This window comes from Paralichthys olivaceus, chromosome 14 (genome assembly GCF_024713975.1).
Source record: "Paralichthys olivaceus isolate ysfri-2021 chromosome 14, ASM2471397v2, whole genome shotgun sequence".
Classification (NCBI taxonomy): Eukaryota; Metazoa; Chordata; class Actinopteri; order Pleuronectiformes; family Paralichthyidae; genus Paralichthys; species Paralichthys olivaceus.
Window position 1 is genome coordinate 19,912,182 of NC_091106.1, and position 13,878 is coordinate 19,926,059.

Genomic DNA, 13,878 nt, shown 5'->3' on the forward strand with positions numbered 1-13,878 from the left:
AACAACTTTTAGCTCCTACCACAAGAAGAAAAGGTGAACACACTTCATTGTTTTCAGTGAAAGCTTGCGTGTAATCAAGGCTCTTTAGTGGCGTGTACAGAGAAATAAACTTCAACAGGTTGTGAAGAGACCGCTGTGATTGGTGCCGATGACATTCACAGAATAGGTGGAGTGGGAGAGTGAAGCGCTCTACAGAGTAATTGGCCTGTGTTGGTTTATATGTGGGATGTTGTGAAGTATGGTGTAGTTTTTTTATTTTTTTTTTACTGTCTGCTTTTATCAGGCTAACTGTCTGATAAAACCTCATGGTGATCTTGATGGTTTTACGTGGTATTGTTCTGCAGAGATAACATGTTTTTAAACCTTTATATCTCAGAGTTTCATATTTAAAAGGCAGTTATAATATATTTCATAAAAATGTTATATGAATGCCTCGTTTTGATCTGCTCCGTAGCCCTGAAATGATTTATTTCTTCTATATAAATCGTAGTCACTTTTATACAGCAACCAAAGTACATTTCCTGTCATAGTTTAATTATTTAGTTTTTCTGTGGACTGGAAAAGTTGTACAAATGCTAACAACATCATTTAGTAATAGGGAAAAGTTTACATTCAAATCAATTGCAATACAATTTTATGTATTTCTGTAACAGCAAATTTCATCAATTTGACCATCTTAGATAACTGTACACACGTTACTTCCCACTGAATAACAACACGCCTACAAAGCCGAACAATTGTGTGGCTGTGGGGGTTTGGTACCAGGATTAAAAACTATTGACTATCTGATTAATTACTCTGCCTATGTGTTTAATTACTGCTCAAAAACAAGTTAAATGCCACAGAGGTTAAAACTGGACGCAAATCCATTTTAAGATGTTTGTTCCATTGTCCTGCAGCAATTTAGTGAAAGACCTGACACAAGGTCGATGTAATGACTGTTTTGTCGCTATGGTAATAATAAAATCCTACCTCTGACCCTTTTATGCTGTAGATATCTTCAGTATGAGTATGCGTGATGTGTTCAAGTACTCTGAGTCATTGCTGCACAGGAATATTAATACATATTATAATTGTTTTGTTTGCAGAGACCTCCAGTTGGATGAATATGTGGATCTATACTGGAGAGACTACCCATCATTAATCAGTGGCTTCACTGAGAGCTGCCTCGTAGACCAGGGTAAGACCTGTTTAATAATGGCATCAAGTCAGGAAGCAGACGAGACATGTTGTGGTGGAGTAGATGAGGCTGGATGGTCTGTGGTTGGTAAAGCCCAACCGTAATGTTTCTTTCCATGTCTGGGCTTTTTTTATTTAGAGATGTGGGCCAGTGACTGTATATGAAAATGGATGATGCGTCTCCACTTCCTGTCCCAACAAATATTATGTTAACTCCTCTTTACTTCCTCCATCCTCTGTTGTTTCCATTTCCTCTTTGTCCTCCACTGTCGCCTCTTCACCTGCCTGCTCTCAGCCATGATTGGTCAGATGCAGCATCCCTCCTTCCTGAGGGCAGAGCCTCCCTGTGTGTTGAGCTGGCTCAGTAGCTGTCTGAGAGGAGAAGAGAGCCCACCTTTCCCCTACCTGCAAGGCATCTGTCAGAGGACCAGGCTGCTGGTTCTGGTACGACCAAAGCTCCTCTCTTTCATCAGATAAGCTGCTCGGACTATAGTTAGTGTTGTGACTGAAACAGCTGAAACAGCCTGCACAATCAGATTGATTGAATCTTGATTGTCGACAAAAAATGAGTAATGAAGATTTGATTGTGTGTACACCAGAATATATCAGGGTTCCATTTCATGGAAAATCATTGTTATCAGTACCGAACAAATGACAATGAGACTTGCGTGCGTGCGGGCAAGACAGTGAGAGTAAAGAGTTCAACCTTGATTGAGATGCAGTCTGATAATCTGTTTGTGCGGCATGTCTGATTGGTTTTCGGAACATAAAGAGCAATTACATCATGGTATGGATGGAGTAGTGTGTGTGTGTTCGTAGGGCTTATATATTTAACCTTCGACTATCCAGGAGGAAGGACACTTGGAAACAAGTCTTATTTCCAGCTGCTTTTGTTTGTCTAGACAATGACGGAGGTGATGACGACTTTATAAACAGTCTGTTTATGTAGTGTCCATTTTTCTAAAATATAATTAACAAGTGATGTTAAAAACCTTCTGTCCACTGCAAGATAAAAGAGACCCGTTTAGCAAGTTTAGTCAACGGAACATTTTTATTTTATCATTTAGTTTTAAAAACTTCCATCTGATGCCATCACAACAAAAGTGTTTGGCAAATGATTGGGAGGAACAAACTTTTGCTAATTAGCTATTATTGGACAGACTGAGAGAAATATTAGAGATTTATAGACGCAGTGTTTATTCTGTAGAAACTTGCTACAGATCAGTATGAGAAAACTTTATATATAATAGAAAATATCCTGGTCTTTATTTTGGTGAATCTGTCTGTTTCATTTATTAATCTATATCCTCTTGAAACTATGAACTAGCTGTTTGAGCGATGCTTAAATAAATTTGAGATATGTAAACGATTACAGCACCTAAAACTAGAATTGCGCATTCCAGCCCCAAGGCCCAACAGAGGTTAAAAACCTACACTGAATTTAATCAGCGTAAATGGTGCATATCCACATCTTTATGTTTACCGTTTTATACTGCTGCTGCCATTCCTTCTTTTACCCCATGGTGGCGCAGGTTGCGCTGGCTGGCTGGTCTTGACCCTGCAGACAGAGCAACTTGCAGCCTGATGAGGCTGTTTTAACTGAGCCTCCACTTGGGGGTTCATCTCAAGGCGAGAAATAGAAAGGCCCTCAAACAGTCTTTTCGTGTGCGCCTGAACATGGTCTGTATGTCTATGCTTTGGTTACTCTTTGCTCTAGAGTCCATGTTTACTCTGCTGGTTTATATTGTGATGGATGTTGCGTGATCCAGGATCTGCAGTAGGAAGAGTAATGTTATTATCGCACAAATGGCTCATGAGCTAACTAGCCCTCTGGTTCACCTCCCTATAATTCTAAATGCCTCCTCCTGAGTAAAAATGTTTTTTTCCTTGCAGCCAGACATTTCAGCTTTTGCTTATCAGATGAAGTGTTAGACAGAAGATGCACATTTAGATTCACTTCACATGTATGTTAAATATTTTCCTTGAACACAGACTTCCACCATCTGTTCTGTAGTTTTTGTGTAATCCTGCTGACAAACAAACAAACAGACAGACGGTGAAAACATGACATCTTCGGCAGGGGCAGTAATCAGCCCAGTTGATACCTGCTCTACAATCTGTTTATATCTCCTCTGTCTCATTTTTTTTCCCCTCAGAGTTACGCTCTCTACATCGCCGGAGATGAAAATGCCACTTCGACTGATGTGTCCACGTACCTGGTCAAGCTCTCTGCAGGTTTGTTTGTGCTTGTGTGTCCAGTGACCAGCTCAAAGATCATTTTACTACTTTGTTTGTATCCTGACTTGTGTTTCTGACCGAACCCTTTCACTGCGTTATTGACAACCAGCCTTTATTACCTGCCAGTCCCATAATTCCCTGCTTTATGCTCGAGAAACAAAGAGAGAAAGGTGTGTGACGCAGATTTGTGTGTCACCTGATTTTCGCAGTTTGAGCGCTGAGGTGAGAGCAGTCGCTGCAGGTCTTTTTTTCCACTGACACAGAATTGGATTTTGACTTTGTGAGTGGCTTTGTGCAGAGAGACTTTTTCCAGCACAATGTTATTTTCAGTGACACAGTAAAACCAAACAATAGCAGATGTCATCCCACATAAACATCGTCCTCCACTCACCTGGGACGAGATGTTATCTTGATTGAAGCCCTTCATTTTAGTGTCCTTTCCTTTTTCCGTCAAACTTCAACAAGCAGTCAGTGCAAGTTTGAAAATGCAGCCGAGAGTTCAATGGGATGAGCATTATTTACAAATGATGGATCAGATTTTGGAACCAGTTGACCTCTTCCCCAGAGTATTGCTCTCGTCCATCACTCTCATCTTTATTTTTCTCAGGCCAGAAGACTGGTGCCAGTGAACTACATTACAGAAGGTAATTCCGCTCACAGCAGTGAGAGGGGGAGATGATTTTTTGTGTGTTGTTTTATAGCAGCTAAATAGTTACGTGCAGTGGGATGGTCTATGAAAATCACATATTTATTTATATAACAATATAAAATAATGTTTGAGTCATTATACCTGAATTTCATTATATATATTTTCAGTTATTGCATTTCATGAATTATTGTTTTGCCTGTCATAACATTAGATCAATGATCATTTAAGTCACTAATTTTCATTTTTATTTATTCTAGACAGAGCGGTGTCAAATTCAAGTGTTCCAGTGAGAGTCTGGCTGAGCAGCTGGTGGTGTGGCTCGCCTCCGAGGGTAAGACGAGTGATTTTTCACCTTCATTATTTACACTGCGGAAGAATTACCCAAGCCATACCCTCTTTATCAGCACCGCAGCTTCTAAAGCAGGTCTTCAGATGCCTTTTGTCTGGCCTGAGAAATAAACACTCATCCTTCTCATTTCACCGGTTTAGGTTTCACCCTGAAGGACCTTGAGTCCGTCCCGTTTGGCGTTGCTTTGCCCATCAGAGAGGCCATCTACCGCTGCCGTGAACAGCCATCTTCTGATTGGTCTGAGGAGGTCTGCATGCTGATTGGGCGACAGGATCTGACCAAACAAGCTCACAAGATGACCCTGGCCAAGAGCAAAGCTGTGAGTGTGAAATAAGTTAACCCAAATTACTGATTTTGAATAACAGATTAAGATACATATGCTGTTTCTTCTGAGCTGTAAAATTAATGAATCTGGTTCTCATGTTCAAATTATCATATTATTTTGTGACTGATCTTTTTCTTCTTCTACCCTTCTACCTTCTATGCATCAACAGATTGTGTGACCCCTGACAATATTTGAAAATTGCACCAATACCTGCAACATTTTAGGGTTTGCAGCTCAAAGGCTTAGATAATATATTTAAAGTTAATGGCAGATCTTTCCCACTCACAAAAATGTCTTTCCTCTAATATAAGTGATATTTATTGTGGGAGTAGATCCCTTAAATAAATGGACATGAGTCTCTGGAATAAATCTGTGTAGATGAAACATGAGCCACTGAAGACTGACAAACCTTTCTCTCTGGCGTTTAGGGCTTAGATTTAAATTATATCTACATTATATATTGTTGGCATCTTTCATTGTGGTATGTAAACATACGTCTCATTTGTGTTTGTCTCCAGTCTGTAGGTTCAGGTCTGTCCTTGGAGCCTCCTGTCACCACAGAGCCAGATGAGGAGGAAGACGGGATGTCGGACATAATTCAAGAGGTAAACGAACAAACAAACGTTGCTTCCTGCATTATTGTTCTGTCACCACTATATCACATTCCTTGACATCACTAGATTGGGCATCTATCGCTTAAAACTCTGCTGGATGGATTTCAATTTCTTTTTAACTCCGGCTCGCTCTCCTTTCCAGGTTACTGGGCTGATCTGGAGTCAGGATCTGAGGGTCCAGGAGGTCAGGAGGCTCCTGCAGAGTTCCAGACCGGTCCGAGTCAGTGTGGTTCAGCTACCAGAGGTTTCTGACCACGAGTACATAGAGGAGAAAGAGAACAAGTGAGTGTAATGAATGTGTGCCCTGTTTGCCTCTGGCCTTATAGAATATCTTATCATTTAGGCGGCAAAAATCATCTTTCGTTGGATTTCTCATTCATTTATTTGAGTTTTTTTTTTCTTTTGTGCTATTTGAAATCGTTCTGTTTCTCAAAAATACATTTTCTGTTTTTATCCACGTCTTTGTATCTTCCCCAGACTCCTGCAGTTGTGTCAGAGGACCATGGCTCTCCCAGTTGGCCGAGGCCTTTTCACTCTCTTCTCCTATCATCCTGTACCGACTGAACCTTTACCTGTCCCCAAACTCAACCTGACAGGTAATATCTGTTAATGCCCTTAGGTGATACCAGGCAACTGATATTATACAGAATATATACAAGTTGTATGTTTTGTAGTTTATGCATAAGTTTACGTTAAATGCAACAATTAATGATAAAATAAAGTTTTGTAGTGACACTGAAGATTGTCCAGCTTGATGATCTTTTCTGATGGATGTTAGAAACAGGACAATGTCCATCAGGTTAACTTGTATAAATACATTACAGTGATGTTTCCTATTCAAACATTGAAAATTAATATATGAAAGTGCGACATGATACAAACCTGTGAAGTTATGAGTCTGATGCCTGCATATGGAGAAATATACAAATCATTAAAAATGAAGGAAACCCGATTTTTTATCTGAACATCTATTGTTTGTTACTAAAAATGTTCTTCATGTTCAGTGGGTAGTTTATTCTTTTTAATTTTTGTAGTTCTCTTGTTTCTCTGCAGGTCGAGCTCCTCCAAGGAACACGATGGTGGATCTGAACAGTGGGAACATTGATGTTCCTCCCAATATGACTGGCTGGCCAAGCTTCCATAACGGAGTCGCTGCCGGACTCAAAATAGCTCCAGCTTCGCAGGTCTGTCTGAAACCAGGGGTGCACTGCAGATGATGACTCACTTGTTTCTACACACTGCCATGTTGGATTTTTTTAAATTAAATTTGCTGTTTATATTCAAGACTTCATAATAAAACCTAAAACGGCTGGAATCTCATCTTCAATCTATCTATTCATTCTTTTGGAATTTGGAAAATCTCCCTCCTGCAGTAAACAAACCTTATATATTAAATATGCTTAATTTCTGTTCGTTAAGGTTGACTCAGCGTGGATCGCCTACAACAAGCCAAAGAGCCCCGAGCTGGCCAATGAGTACGCAGGCTTCCTTATGGCCCTGGGCCTCAATGGACACCTCACCAAGCTGGCTACGCTCAACATACATGACTACCTCACCAAGGTACACACTCATTCACACTTGCTTGTACGTTCTTCACACCTTGAGTTTCACAGCAAGAACAAAGCAAATACAAACACCTTCTTTCATGCAGTATTCACAGGTGTAATGAACACCTTTGCACTCGGTTTACTGTTGATTGTTCTCTTAAATACTGTTTCTTACTGTGGTGTTAACACACACACACAAACACAAACACTCACACACCAAAGTACAAAGAATTGCAAGAGAGTAAAACAAAAATTAACCTACTCCAGTTTTCAAAAAGGCACCTCGAATCTACTTTCATTGCATGCGCACACACTCACAAAAGCGCACACACAGTCGTTCTCATACACATTTCTCTAGATAACTTTAAATGCGAGACGTAAACTTGTATCAGAGCCAAGCAGCCAGTCAAAACGAAACTGGGCTTTCAAACTAGACTTCCCACTTTCAGGTGAGAAAAACAACAGGATGCAAGAAGAGGATGCAATAATGTGTCCACACTTGATTCGAGATCGATTCACTTCCAGTTCCATATCGATGGATGGTGTGAAATGCAGTTGCAGTTCAAAAAGACGAACCGGTTCTCTGTCTCAATCATCCCTCTATAGATAGAGAGGTTACAGAAGTTCCTGAGATTTGGAGAAAATCTAATTTTCAAGTGATTATATTAAAATTTCGATGTCTCTCCCTAGATCCACACAATTAGTGACGGGAATTAAATTAACTGTTATAAAATTGTTCAGTGTTTCCTTCACAATTCAAAATTTTTAATTATACACAGCGTTCTTTTTAGAGTGTTTGTGTTGTAACATGCAGGCAGAGAATGATATGACACACAAACACACACACACGCAGCACAGAGGTGATTCACAGGGGTCTAATGAAAGCCCTCAGTCACGTTGAGCTCTTGTGGAAACTGATTGGATTCTTCAGAGTCATTTGTTCTGCTGCAGCGAGTATCTGGTTCACAGTGAACACACATCATCTTTCATGGTTTAGAGTAAATTGATGTCTACATTTTACTTAGAAGAGAAGCCAGTTCAGAGAAAAAACACTCACCCCAAATCCACTGTCTCTGTCAATCTGTCAGGGCCATGAAATGACCAGTATCGGGCTCATACTGGGCGTTTCCTCAGCCAAGCTGGGCACCATGGACATGTCAATTACCCGCCTGCTTAGCATACACATCCCCGCCTTGCTCCCACCCACCTCGACTGAGCTGGACGTGCCACACAATGTGCAGGTAAAGAGTGTGCATGCAATCATTCAAACATAATGATAAAAATAATCCTCATGATGCATAGCGGCTGTATGACCCTGTGCAAAAACAGAAATTACTGTGTATGAAATTGAAACATTCAATTCTCTCTCCGTCTTATCTGCAGGTTGCTGCTGTAATTGGCATCGGGCTGGTGTATCAGGGAACAGGACACCGACACAACGCTGAAGTCTTGCTGTCTGAGATAGGTGTGTGTCTGGATGGATAAAGACATGAGCTGCATTGAGAAGTTGATTGGAGGAAAATGTATCTGTGTTTCTATCTATCCATATCAAGATTTTTGAATTATTTAAAAGACAAATCAATCGATTGATCCGGGAAACAATGGTCAGATAAATCTATATTGATAAGGAAAATATTGGTTGGTTCCATTCAACACAAATTAACAAAAAACCTTTCTTAGGTCGCCCCCCTGGTCCAGAGATGGAGTACTGTACAGACAGAGAGTCCTATTCACTCGCTGCTGGACTGGCCCTGGGCATGGTCTGTCTGGGGGTAGGTCACATCACATAAACCCCACTAGTGAAAATATCTTTCGACTAGAATTACCAGTAGTTGTTTTAAAAAAAAAAATTCTACTCTGAAGTCAAAATGGGGATGACTTTTTATCCCCTTGTCTTCCTTCATTCCTCTCTCTCTCCTTCCAGCATGGCAGTAACCTGATAGGGATGACAGACCTGAATGTTCCTGAGCAGTTGTATCAGTACATGGTGGGGGGCCACCGTAGAGCCCAGGCTGGGGCCAACAGGGAGAGACACAAGTCCCCAAGCTACCAGATCAAGGTAGATGCACAAATCTAAGGATCGATAAACAGTAAAAGTGTTTGATCATTCTGATTATGTAATGGTGAAACCTTTACTGTTGTATTTCACGGCATATTAACACAATAGTAAATGACTCACCTCTTGAGATGAACTGGCACCACAACACAAAACAAAGTTTCACAACTGATGATATATGATGAAATGAAAGAGAGTAATGATTCCTGGTAATTATCTGACCACTTAATGAGGTTAGCTAGCTAACTAACAGCTAAGCTTTCCTTCAAGCACTATCAATCATCGTTCCAGGAAGGTGACACTATCAATGTGGATGTGACGTGTCCCGGGGCCACGCTGGCCCTCGCCATGATTTACCTCAAGACCAACAACAGGTGAGAGAAGAAGAACACAAACTCTTTTATCCAAGGCGACCGTGTTTTTCATTTAACTGTAGATTCAATAGTTAATTCAGTGAGGATAACAATACGTTTGTGTATGTGGGCCATTGTTCAACAAATTACCTCTCTGAAAAAAGGTCCCACGTTGAATGTGACTGCTGATGCGTGAGCGTTACGTTAATGTTCTGACTATCTGCTATTGTGAATCAAAATCAAGTATCCCACTGACCCACTTTGTATTTTATTTTAAGACAAACCATTAAAGCCAGTAAATGACATGAATACAAACTTCATAACAGACACATACTTGTATATCATGACTTTGTTAATGCTTGTTAAGTTTTATCATATTGCCAAAGTGTGGTTCTTTCTATGTCATTGAGCAGAGCATCATAACTCCCCTGAAGAAAAATCTCACCCCTCCCTGAGTCCCGTTGTCACATTACGCTGCAGAAGAACAAGTCTCGTAGCTTTCTGCAATTGGTCAAGAAGTTCCTGTCTTCTTCAAGGCTCATCGATGCCGGCTGTCTATTGGTTCAGTGGGTGTTAAAGGACTTTATTAACACCCCCTTACCTCTTTGTGGTTTTCTCCACTAGGTCGATTGCTGATTGGCTGAAACCTCCAGACACTTGGTTCCTGCTGGATTTCATCAAGCCAGAGTTTCTGCTGCTGAGGGTTAGTGTAGCACTAGCTTTGTGTGTATGTGTGTGTGTGTGTCTGGTCATTTTTCTCACCTTTCTCTCAATCTGGTATACTTCTCTCTCTACCCTCACAGACTCTTGCTCGGTGTATAATCATGTGGGATGAAATCCTCCCTAATACCGAGTGGGTCAAGAGTAACATACCCCAGGTGAGAAAATACACACATATGCAGACATACTGTATTTGTGGCTGTGATGCTGCAGAGCAGGAAACAAGTCACTATAACTTGTAAAGAATTCCCAGCTGAGTTGTGGTTCATTTTTCTGCAGAGGGCAGGTTTAACTTTTAAGAAGAAAAGTGCAGTGGTTGCTTAGACACATTGCATTTATATTCACAACACCTATATCCTAAATAAAGTAAATGACAATTCATTTTTTGGGGTTTTCAGATCATGAGGGGGACATTTGACCCTTCAGAGGACATCAACATGGAGACAATGGCGTGAGTATTAAGAGATAAACATTATCAACTTTAAACCTTGTATAAGCACATATTCTCTTCATCCATGATTCTTCCACCACCCTCAGTGGTTGTTGTAGTGGCGCTCTTCCACCATCATGACTGAGCACATTATGTTTCTCTCAGCCAAGCCCAAGACTACATCACAGCCGGGGCCTGTATGGCACTGGGCTTACGCTTTGCTGGCTCCGCCAACTCCGATGCTTTCGACTGCCTCTACGAGTTCGCCAGGACCTTCATGAAGATCATGTCCTTCGCTGGTACAGCTGCTGTGGTAAGTGTTTTAATTTGTATACATGTGAATTTGACCTTAAAAGATGAAGATGTCACAGTTATGAACTTATACTTTGAGATGAGTTGAACGTTCTTTCTGCCACCGTGCGTGTTCGTTCCCCAGCAAACTGGTTATTACAACCTGCAGACCGGTCTGTCGATGATCCTGCTGGCGATGTCCATGGTGATGTCTGGCACCGGGAATCTGAAGGTCCTGCAGCTCTGTCGCTTCTTCCACAAGCGAACTGGTGGTGAGATGAACTATGGCTTCCACATGGCTCATCATATGGCACTGGGCCTGCTCTTCCTGGGAGGCGGCAGGTGAGATGCTCATATACTCACATTGATACACAAATAGCAGCTATTTAAAAGCTACTGTACGCTTGGGGTCAAAATCAGCAGTGTTCTTATGCCCCCCCCCCCCATTGCAACAGACTCAAACTGAAAACATAGCATACATTCTGGAACACACCCACCAGATTTCGGACTGCCATTTCCGCGAAGAACCAGATACACCACATACACAAAAGTTATGTGGGCGAGCCACATAAATACACAAGTCTCTTTTGACTGCTGTATTCTGCATAATGAATGGTATTCACACCCACACACACACACACACACACACACACACACACACACACACACACACCTAAACCTAGTTACTCTAACTAACTTTTCTGATAGCATGATTAAAATGATTCTCCACCTACAGCCACAATCAGAACCTTTTGATTTTATTCAGGTTATGTTGTTATTTTACACCTGCCAGCTGAAAGCAGAGCTTCAGTTTGAATGTCATGCTGTGCAGTGTGTTACCCACGTGCCTGCAGAGGTTAAAGGTCATGCTGGAGAGCCGTTGTCGTGCCGTGTCATTGTTTTATTTCCTGTCTGTCTGCCTTTCAGTCCGTTCCCCACTTGCATTTCACTGCCATGCATGTGTTATTGCTTTTCTATGAATTTTGTTTTGCGCTACGTTGCCGTTATTCATTTTCTCAACTCTGTTTTCCTTCCTTTCTTTCTTTCCTCTCTCATTCTGTTTGCTCAGTTAGTTTCTCTTCCCATTTATTGAGTTTTTATGCAGGAAACTGAAGTGAAAGTTTAATTTTTCAACCCAAAGCCACTTTGGGCATTCAGACTAATTGCTGCTACTGCTCGTTTGACTAACAGCTTATACCACAGGCCGACAGGGGCTTTCTTAGTGGCTTATCATGTTTGAGTGGGTTTCCTGGGAGTGGTCAAATGTCCTCCCACGACAAGTTACACCAGATCAAGTATTGTGAAACTCTAAAATATTTAGTGCGGGTCAAATGTAGATCATAGATTTCCTCGTATCTAATTAACTTCACACATCTTTCTGGGCAGTAGAAAAAAATAGCAACACAGCTAGAGCTTCACTTGTGAGGTTGCAGGTTTCATGTAATGGTCAGCAAAAGTCTGTAACTGTTTCAACCACAAAACAGATTATTCTAAAGTTCCCCTGTTTGTCATCGTCACTGACTGTGGCTCTCTGTTTCAGATCTTTCGAATTGTAAACTTGTGAGAAAAGAATGTAAAGTTCAGTGAAGATGAGGTTTTTAAAACACGACTAAAGCATCCATTAAAGTGGAGAGCGAAGTAATTCACCTCAGGTAACAAGTGCTCTCACAAGTGACCTGTGTGCAAGAAGCCTTTTATCATCTGAACCACTTAATGATAATGACTCCATTAGTCAAAGCCCACACTCAACTGGCTGCTATTACGTTTAAGAGGCTCTGTTGTGGCCGACCATGACGTTGACTACATCAGAACGCACATCTGGATTAACTAACTTCACTTTGTGAAGAGTGACAAATCAAGTAACAGTATTTCTAACGTTGTTTGTTAGGTACACCCTGAGCACCTCCAACTCGGCCATCGCTGCTCTGCTGTGTGCCCTGTACCCACACTTCCCCGCTCACAGTACCGACAACCGGTGAGACTGACACACACTCAGATTATTTGCAGTGAATACATGTTTTACGTCTTGTAAATACAAACACCTGCACATGCTGTAAACTGTCATAAAGACAACACCGAGCATCCAGCAGTGGAACCTTGCATCTGGAGTCAACACAAAGCGTTAAAATTGAATTCAGGCCCTGTCAGGGCAGAACAACATTTACACCATTGAAACTCCAAACTGATCCATGGAAACTACACACAATAAGGGAAAAACCATTAAGTGGATCATAGCTTGTTAAATACAGGGTGACACCTGATGTTTGTGATGGTGTTTATGGTCAGGGAAGTTAATTGTTCTGTGTTTGTGTGTAGTTAAAAAAAATAATAGAATAAATATGAACTCTAATTTTACTCAGTTCATGAAATAAACAATACAAACAGACTTATTTATAAATTATAATATGATATTATTTTATACATTTCTCATGTTTTTCCGAAGTAATAATTTACTCTATACTCAATCTGTCATGCCAACTTATATTTGACTGTAAATCACCAACTCTTTGCTGATGTCGCTCCTGCCGCTGCAGCTACCACCTACAGGCCCTGCGGCACCTGGCCGTGCTGGCTGCTGAGCCGCGTTTGCTGGTCCCTGTGGACGTGGACTCCCTGAAGCCCTGCTACGCCCTATTAGAGGTCACCTACAAGGTCGGTTCAACAAGGGAGGTCTGGCTGACACATGTAGACACACACACACACCTGAGGATCAAGGAGATGCCCATTCACAAAGCATGTTTTATGAATGTTCTCCGGAACACCTTGAGGGAATTCTCTCACATTTGGCAGAAACATTCACTTGAGCTTGGATTTCATTTTGGTAGCCAAACGTCAAAGGATCAGATCACGGCGGCCTCGCAAAGTATTTTTGTGTTTTCTTGAATATGATATCTGAAGATCAGATTGAGGGAGTGTCTTAAAATTGTGGTGCCTGGAGGTGAAAGGTCAAGGTCACAGTGCCCTCGTGTTCTTGTGAATGTGATATATTAAGACTGGCCCGTATGGAGGTTGAGTACTTCTGGTACAACACTGATAAGATCTATATGTTTTCTGGCCTCTTGAATGTGATGTCTCAAGACTGCTTGGGGGTGATTTCTTCATCTTTTGATCAGTTGTCACTTGAACT

General features: G+C 41.2%; 1 protein-coding gene across 3 annotated transcripts in view; it reads left to right on the forward strand.

Moving 5' to 3' along the window:
- The window catches only part of anapc1 (anaphase promoting complex subunit 1), a 31,583-nt gene that overhangs the window by 10,521 nt on the left and 7,184 nt on the right, over nucleotides 1–13,878 (forward strand). For 2 of the 3 annotated variants that reach the window (XM_020095458.2, XM_020095467.2), the window contains exons 23-45: nucleotides 1,089–1,180; nucleotides 1,475–1,623; nucleotides 3,336–3,414; nucleotides 4,025–4,061; nucleotides 4,324–4,397; nucleotides 4,556–4,734; nucleotides 5,259–5,345; nucleotides 5,497–5,636; nucleotides 5,832–5,950; nucleotides 6,408–6,538; nucleotides 6,774–6,914; nucleotides 7,990–8,142; nucleotides 8,285–8,366; nucleotides 8,582–8,673; nucleotides 8,826–8,960; nucleotides 9,228–9,331; nucleotides 9,935–10,013; nucleotides 10,114–10,188; nucleotides 10,429–10,481; nucleotides 10,626–10,773; nucleotides 10,897–11,093; nucleotides 12,640–12,726; nucleotides 13,286–13,403. In XM_020095458.2, coding sequence (XP_019951017.2) covers nucleotides 1,089–1,180; nucleotides 1,475–1,623; nucleotides 3,336–3,414; nucleotides 4,025–4,061; nucleotides 4,324–4,397; nucleotides 4,556–4,734; nucleotides 5,259–5,345; nucleotides 5,497–5,636; nucleotides 5,832–5,950; nucleotides 6,408–6,538; nucleotides 6,774–6,914; nucleotides 7,990–8,142; nucleotides 8,285–8,366; nucleotides 8,582–8,673; nucleotides 8,826–8,960; nucleotides 9,228–9,331; nucleotides 9,935–10,013; nucleotides 10,114–10,188; nucleotides 10,429–10,481; nucleotides 10,626–10,773; nucleotides 10,897–11,093; nucleotides 12,640–12,726; nucleotides 13,286–13,403 — 2,551 coding nt within the window. The remainder of the gene's footprint in view (nucleotides 1–1,088; nucleotides 1,181–1,474; nucleotides 1,624–3,335; nucleotides 3,415–4,024; nucleotides 4,062–4,323; nucleotides 4,398–4,555; nucleotides 4,735–5,258; nucleotides 5,346–5,496; nucleotides 5,637–5,831; nucleotides 5,951–6,407; nucleotides 6,539–6,773; nucleotides 6,915–7,989; nucleotides 8,143–8,284; nucleotides 8,367–8,581; nucleotides 8,674–8,825; nucleotides 8,961–9,227; nucleotides 9,332–9,934; nucleotides 10,014–10,113; nucleotides 10,189–10,428; nucleotides 10,482–10,625; nucleotides 10,774–10,896; nucleotides 11,094–12,639; nucleotides 12,727–13,285; nucleotides 13,404–13,878) is intronic. The other variant, XM_020095474.2, reaches the window with a different exon arrangement.